The 8,676-nt window shown below is 37.6% G+C and overlaps 1 protein-coding gene across 1 annotated transcript; it reads right to left on the reverse strand.

Moving 5' to 3' along the window:
* Window positions 1-2,454: 2,454 nt before the first annotated feature.
* LOC145049976 (F-box/LRR-repeat protein At3g26922-like) lies at window positions 2,455-4,603 on the reverse strand. The gene is made up of 3 exons (XM_078998306.1): window positions 3,648-4,603; window positions 2,963-3,112; window positions 2,455-2,658 (listed from the first exon to the last, which is right to left on the reverse strand). The coding sequence occupies exons 1-3, from the start codon at window positions 4,542-4,544 to the stop codon at window positions 2,455-2,457; spliced, it is 1,251 nt and encodes a 416-aa protein (XP_078854432.1). The 5' UTR covers window positions 4,545-4,603.
* Window positions 4,604-8,676: the final 4,073 nt, after the last annotated feature.

Below are 8,676 nucleotides of genomic sequence, written 5' to 3' on the forward strand. Positions count from 1 at the left end.
GCCTAGTGATATGGAGTGATCATCTCATTTGAGAGGTTAAGGGTTTAAGTCTCGGTTGAGACATAGTTGGTTATTTAGGAGTAGATTAGTTAGTTTGCCGTTTCAAAAAAAAAAAAAAAAAAAAAAAAAAAACTCACTAGGTTTCCCAACATGACCCACTCAACTTCTTTGTATCACAAGTAGTAGTACAAAGATACATGAATGATGAGAGAAGCAAGGAGATGTAGACTGATAGTCTAAGATACTGTAAGACCTATTTATTTTTATGTTTTGTATCAATAATGACATCGCAAGTGTATAAATCAATGAAAAATATTTCTTCAGAAATACTTTTATGGGACTAAATTCCGCATTTATAAATAAACTTGATAATTGTCCCTTATAAGTCCCTAGAGTGTATGTGTGTGTTAGTATGTGCGACAAAATGAGGTGAAGAGAGCTGATTATAGTCTTTTAGGTTCGTCCTTTGTTTAATCGACTTTGAACACGATGCATCATATTATCTAGTTCTCACACATCGCATTCCCATTAAGTTGTGTCGCGTCATTTAACATTTACACATCACATTCTTATCATCTTCCTATTTCAACATTGTACTTTCGGACGAATCACGCTATTCCTACACCACGTGTTTTCACAAATGTTCAAATATAACAACATACTTTAACGTTTACTTCAAAACACTTAGAAATTTCCAACATGCCTTGATTGGGTTTTTATGTGTCGCGTAAATCAATAATTACGCTTAGTGTAATTATTTCTACAATTCTAATACTTCACCAATCTTCATTTTTTTCACTTATAACACCATAAAAAAATAGTGATATATCATTCTCCCTCAAAACTACAAGTTAGTAAATATTTTTCATCCATGCTTTCAAATATTTTGACATAATACATGTATTAGGCTTGTATTTAACATACCAAAAGTATTACACCTTCCCAGTATTATTAGTTACAAAAAAGGTGTTATAACTAAACTTGTAGATGACAATTACTATGAACATGACATTTTTTCAATACTTAAATAAACAATTTACACGTCAATCAGTTGAATCTAACACTTCTTTTCATAATAAAAATGAGCCAACACCACTTTTTCATCCTTTTCACAATCTTACTAAACCAAAAACCTTTAACCAGACATACTATTCCATCTTCATCACCATCACCATTACAATAACTGCCACCCAAATAGTCTTTTATAAAACACTTGATTCTTTGATTTTCTGCATCAGGAATCTTGTTCTCAGCTTTTTTGAGGCATACTTGAAACACATCGGCCCTAGGATAACATCCATTTCCCAAGAATACATCGGTGGAACAACTCACCTAAAAAAATCCACATCCAGTACCCTACATTCAAGTTACCCTACAATAAGTTCATAGTCATTTTAGAAAGTTACCAACATTACAAACTAATAAACCATAACGATTACCACTTGGGAGCATAAGTGGAATCTTAGCCCATGGTTGTTGGATGTCCACAATTTTTCGTATCACAATTGATCTTCCCATGCATAAAGCACCACTTCCAAATTAAAAAGTGTTATGTGAGACTCAACCCGCATCTCGTTCTTCTTAAATGACCATTTTACATGCATATCTCAACACACATATCTATCATACATACAAACCTATCCTACCTACATACAAGCCATTTACACACATATCTGTCATACATCATACATATATTCATATCATACATACTGATGTTCGTATGTACGCTTGCTAGGTTTTAAAGGAAGGCCACACACATGGATGTAGAAGAGTAACCAGAGAAGACAGGGAGGGAATCTGGTTATACACACTGATATGTTACAATTGGTGTTACTGTGGTTACATACATGTTAATTCCACCTAGGGGTGTAAGTGAGCCGAGCTACTCGGGATCGACTCGTTAAAAGCTCGACTCGAGATTGAATTAAACGAGCCCGAGCCGAGCTCGAGCCCAAATATGAGGCTCGTTTATTAAACGAGCTCGAGCCGAGCTTCAGCTAGTGGGCTCGCGAGTCTAAATGAGCCTAAATGAGCCTATATATATATATATATATGTGTGTGTGTGTGTGTGTGTGTGTGTGTGTGTGTGTGTGTGTATATATATATATATATATATATATATATATATAGGCTCGTTTAAGCTCGTTTAGGCTCGCGAGCTCACTAAATTGTTCACGAGCCGAGCTCGAGCTTCATTTTAAGGCTCGAATCGAGCTCGAGCTTCTTCAAAATTAAACGAGCTGAGCTCGAGCTTGGTTAGGCTCGGGCTTGGCTCGGCTCGTTTACACCCCTACCTTCATGTTGTAGTTTTTATAGCACAATATGAACAAAACAATAGAACTAATTAAACAAGTATTTTCTAGTTATAGTTAAAAAAGAACCAACATGAAGCAAAAATTCAAATATGAAAAGCATCCACATGAGACAAAGTAATCACTATGACAGTCTTCACAGTCACCAATAGCAATTAGAGAACCTTGCTTCATTACCCCAACTGAAAAAAATATCCAATATATCTTCAAACCACTCTGTAACTACTTTTGGTTTTTCTCCATTGAATTCGAAAAACTCGACCCTTTTCACATCATTACTCAAGATACTCCATGTTTCATCTTCATCTAACCACCCGTATTCGGTCCCATCACTCCCACGAAAAGCCTACATCATATCAAAAAAAACCATAAGTTTTACTTTTCATGTGACCTGCGAAAATCTAAACAAATGTTTTTGATTCTTGAAGAATCTATTTATTGGCTCAATTGGTTTTTCATATAATAGGATAATGTAAAGCTCCCCGGTTCAAATCCTTCATGTGTATCATATCATATGCATGTGTAGGGGTGGCAATGAAATCAGGTTAAACTGATATTTTAAAGTTGGGTCAAAATGGGTCATGTTGGATTCGGTGGACCCACCAAAAACCTTTTGGTTTTTTGAAGAACGTGATACATAAAAAGAATACCTGATGAATGACCAACTTGAGAGACTCCAGTTTGGGATAATATTTGAGAATTTGGTTGAAGTTATCGAAGGTGAAGGCATCCATAGTTGTGCTTAGCACCAAAGTCTTCAGGTTAGGTAGAACCGGATCACATGCAGCAGTATTAATGCACTACAATTATGACAAAGATTTGATGAAAACCAATCATACTTTCAAACATTCGTAAGTATCATATTCTTTTCTAGAAACCTAACTATGAGTATATATATAACTTAACCACCAAGTTTGGATTTGGAAAGATAAAACGTACGTATATGTACTCTGAGCCCTTATTGATTCTATAAACTTTTTATTCGCATTTATTAACACCCATATAGTATATTTACTACATTAGATCCTGTTCTAGTTAAGTGAAAAAGAAACACCAATTAAAAAGTTAATGTTTAATCTTAATTTAATAGTGTTATCTATTCACATCTTCACTTGCATAAAAACAAATGCTTAAGTATGTTCAAGCAGAACAATTGTTGCCAAATATTTTGGCATCATGTCCTCAAGTTTTAACAAGAGTAAGAGTCTTGTCTGATTTGGGTCAACTCTTTTATAAGAAAGGTGGTAAAGACACATATATTCCATAAATTACACTGCAAAATAGCTTTATATAAACCTAAATGAAAATTTGTCGATAAAAAGAATAAAAATATACCTCATTGAAAAAGTAAGGGTCAATCCACAAAGATTCCACACTAGAAATTCCAGGAAACAACACACATTTGTTGTTCCCCTCCAATTTAGGCACAATCAAAGCTTTCTTTAAGGAGTCTAGACATTCAAAGAAACAATTATGGCCTATATAACCTCTTAACTCCAAATCAACCAGTTTTGGGCAAGAAATCTTAATGCCACCACAAAGGACACCATCATACTTACCAACGTAGAAGTTAATAATGGTAAGCTTCTTGAGCTTCTGACAAGAAATACAAAGAAGATCGAATTTGAATATCAAGCATTCTGACAAACTCAGATCCTCAAGCAATGGGCAATTTTTGAGAAATTTTTTAACCAAATCGGCGTCCTCCAATAAATCAACAAACGCCAAATCAAGAACCCTAAGTGACGGAAACCCCATTGTTTTTGGCAACCTTAGACCACATACATTTGAATTCAACTTTAATACCTCCAAGGAACCACAAGTCACAAGACAATGGGGAATCTGTATATATTCATTATTTTTAGGGTAAAACGTCAATTCAAGTTGTTTGACATTTCTCGTAACGGCAGCATTAATCCACCGCCCTACTGTCGACATACTGTAGAGATGCGAACTACTAGACAAACGAAAACAATCTAAATCGACGGATCTCTTTAATAAAACCCAATACACAAACTCTTTGAATTCGCTTTTTTCTCCGTCGTGTATGTTTAGAGAAGGAATTGCGGTCCACAAATTCCTCCATCGTCTGGACAAAATGCTGCTTCGAATTGCTTCTTCAGTGGATGGAAGACGTGAAAGAATCAAAAGAAGAATAGCATCCGGCATGTCACTGATCAAATCGACCCCATCTGCGGGTTTTGATGTCTTTGGTGGCTCCAATTTCTTCATAACCTTTTGGTAATGTTGAATGAGAATCAACAATTATTCGGAGAAGCAAACATACTGTCACTCCAGCTTCTCGACAGAGGGACACGGCGTAGGGTTTTAGCATCATGATCTCCAACGTTTTACATAACGTAATATTAGACAAAGTTACATAAATGGTCCATGTACTTTACAAAAAATCAAAATTTCAGTCCCTTTTTTTTACACATATGGTCTTTATATGCTAGCTCCCACTCTCCCCCCCCCCCCCCCCCCCCCCCCCCCCGCGGCCACTTCATCTCCCCCACATCTGTAACGCCCGCAAATTCGGACTACTCGATTTAGAGATAGTAAACCTTAAAAATTAATTTTTGATAAAAGACTATTTAAGATAAATAATCTTAACCAAAGTTATAGTATATGTCATAAGGATTTCGTACATATAAAGAACATTGAAATTCGACTTATAACGAATAAGTTATGACCCGTCAAAGTTTCGTGATTAAACTGGCACGGCTCCGCGTATTGTAAAAAGTAAATTTTCGACAAAATACTTTTTAGCATTAGCGATCTAAACGAAAGTCGTAGTAGACGTTAAGTCGAGAGCGTGCATATAGAGAACGTCCAAATCTGACTTCGTTAGAGAAATATATGTTTTTTCTAAGATTCAGCGTAGCAGTACACAGCTCGGAAATCGAATTTTAGATTGATCAAATATTAGCCGACACAATCTAAACGAGAATTGAAGATCTCATTAATACGAGCTCAACGATATAAAGACAATAAAAAACGGACATCGGACGACAAAGTTATGACTTTTTTAACGGACTTTAACTGTCTAAGCCTGTTAAAATATAACTTTAAAAATAAAGTCAAAATTATGTGACGGAGTCTAAAAGAAAGTTGTAGATCACATCGATACCTACACGCAGATACCTACATCGATACCAGATCGTGACACGTGGCATGAGTACGCCTCACATACTGCCATACGCCCCGCATACACTTTGAGTACACCCCGCATACTCGGTTGCTGGCAGTTATAAATAAAGCTCGAAAATCACTCAATTCCTCATACCTTTCTATCCAACTCTCCCCCCCCCCCCCCCCCCCCAGGCCTCAATGCCTTTCTCTAGCACTTCCTAGGTGTTGGTATCGAAGCCCCGGAGCACCAGAAAGCCCCGAGAAGTGGAGCTTTCGGCTTAGAAGTTCTGCCTGCACAGAGTCCGGTTTCTCACAAAACCACCTGTAAGTTGAGTTTTGTTTACCGTACTTTAAGTATAACTTATGTTTAAGTTCATTATCGTTTTTATGAACCTATAAACAAGATTTATCAGTGATTCCAAGTCGTTATATTGATTTATCTACTTACGGGGATGATGTCTAGGTTGGATTTAGTGAGGTGTTTAAAGTGAGATTTTCCAAACTGTAACACCGTAAAATTTAAGACAATTTTTCACATTTTAAAACACATTTCCAAACACATTTATTAATAAAATCTCATTGTATCATATCATTGTTCACAAAACATTTCCCAAGATCAAATCATAATAAACTCCGCGGGTGTGTGTACAGATCATGCCGGCGCCTTCCCGCGATCATCACTGGTACCTGAAACACATAACACATAACACTGTAAGCATAAAACTTAGTGAGTTCCCCAAAATACCACACATAACACATACTAGCCACTCGAGGCTATAACTCTGTAGGCCCTTGGGCCCTAACTCTGTGGACCCTCTGGTCCTAGCTCTGTGAACCTTCCGGTTCTAACTCTGATATACTCTGATATACACATCACATAAATCACATAGAAATAATGCAGTGCAACACATCACATAAATAGCATACAATAACTCTGTCACATAACTCTAATTACCACTCAAGGTAAAGTATAGTGAGAAGACTCACCTCAAATGTCTTGGTAAATCCCTGACTCGGTAGCAGTATAGTCTAGCCTCCGCCTAATCACATAAAGTATGATACGCTCATAAATATAACTCTCGAGACTAGACCCAACCCTCTCTTAGCATCCTCAAATGGGTAAAAGACCATTTTACCCCTCTCTTGACTCAAAGACCCCATTGTTGACCAATCCCTAAAAGTCAACAAAGTCAATGGTCAAACTTTGACCTGACTCGTCGAGTGCACTTAGGCGACTCGCCGAGTCTACACGTGTCCACTAACTCTCTAGCCTCTCATGACACGTCGAGCCTCCCCCTGCTCGACGGGTTACACCTGGCATGAATCGCGGGGCCACCCCTACTCAACTCATCGAGTTCAATTATGAACTCGGCGAGTTCCACCTGTAACACTCTACCCCCTTCTGACTCACCGAGTCATTCCCCCAACTCGACCAGTTACTCACTGAGTGACTTACGGGAAACCCTAACCCTACTCGCCGAGTCTGTTCTTGGGACTCGGCGAGTTCATTCCATGATCGAGCTCAAATGAGCTCCTGAGGTTAGATCCGTTCCTCTAACTCATAGATCTGGCCTCCTAAAGCAATAAAAACACGTAACTTTGGATCTTGATGCCCATGCAAGGACCCCATGGCTCTATTTGAAGAAATGGCCTCAATATGCCATCCAAAACTCATATCTCTCCAAAACACTCAATAAAGATCAAGGATTTAAGGTCTTTGGACCTCTTTGGATCCACTTTCGAAGCCTCAACACAAGAAGGGACCAAATGCACTAACAATCATACTCTAAATGGGCTAGAAACCCTAACTTTCAAGGATTAACACCCCAAACTGAAGAAGGATCGAATATGTACCTCAAGATGGAGTCCTTAAGCTCTGAAATCCACAGATTAGCTCCCTCTTCAGCTTCCTCTTGCATTGGTCACCTTCTTCTTGCAAAATCACCCACACAAGGATCAAAAATGGCTTCATTTCTCTCTCAAAACACTCACACACTCTAGGGTCTCTCTCTATCAAATGGTAGCCGCAAATGAAGGCCATAAGGGCCTTTAAATAGGTCTCAAACCCTGGAAAGTAGGGTTTCATTAAACAGCGTGGACTTGCCGAGTCAGGTCATTAACCCGGATGAAAATTCGCGACTCTACTCGGCGAGTCTAAGCATCAAATCACCGAGTCTCTCTCAAAATCTCCAAAAATAATAATTAAATAATGTACCTGAAAATCCGGATGTTACACAAACAATATACTTTGTATACCAAACGGACCCTATCTTCGATATGATCCTATCTGGTTGTTCCTTACTTGATAGATCTTGAAGTAGACTTTGAATTAATGATAAATCTAGACTAATAAAAATTGATAAATATTAGACTAAAACTTAGTGATAATGATACTAGGTTACGCCAAAAAGAAAACACAATTTCTAGAAGTGAAGCGCTATCAAAATTTAGAGTCGTCACTTTAACATGTGAGTGCATAGTTTTTGGGAATTAGAGTTGCGTCATTGTGTTTTATTAAATAGTCCATTTATGTAAACGGGCTTGGGCTTGTCCACCCGCCTTTATTTATTAGGATTATAGTATATAAGGTGCATGCATGCACCGTGCTTTTGTAATCTTGGAAATAGTCTTGTAACCCTACACGCCTCTACAGCAACAATTCTTCACCGAGTTCTACTGAGGCGTGACTTTGAATCATTAAGCATATTTTGATCCATTCTTGTGTTTTTATTTTCTATTACCTGTTTAAATCTTTCGATCTATAGAGATTTTATCTCAACAATTGGTATCAAAGCAGGAGACTGTGTAATTTATACGTGTCTCTTCTGTTGAAAGAAGCTTTTAGGGTTTCCACTATTATCGGATCTCGTTTCAGCCGTCATTGTTTGTTCAACTGTTGATGCTGATCTTGATCTTTATATTACCCTAATCTTCTTTACACATCTGGTTCATACAGGTTTTGATCGATATATAAACATGCATTCCGAAGACTCTCACGTTAATTCGATAAATCTCTCAAGTGGCATTGGATCCACAACCAGGATTCCAATCTTGTTCCCAAGTGAATATGAAGTGTGGGCTTTGCATTTTGAAGACTACGTTCTTGGTCTAGAAGAGAATGGCTATTTGATCTGGGAAGCCATCACCGTTGGGGCGTTTGTTCATACTGGAACTAGGAGGGTTATTAAAACTCAGAAAGACTATAACAAGCTTCTTCTTGAAGTAAAGGATG

This window comes from Lactuca serriola, chromosome 5, assembly GCF_051521515.1.
Source record: "Lactuca serriola cultivar US96UC23 chromosome 5, Lser_US96UC23_V15, whole genome shotgun sequence".
Lineage (NCBI taxonomy): Eukaryota > Viridiplantae > Streptophyta > Magnoliopsida > Asterales > Asteraceae > Lactuca > Lactuca serriola.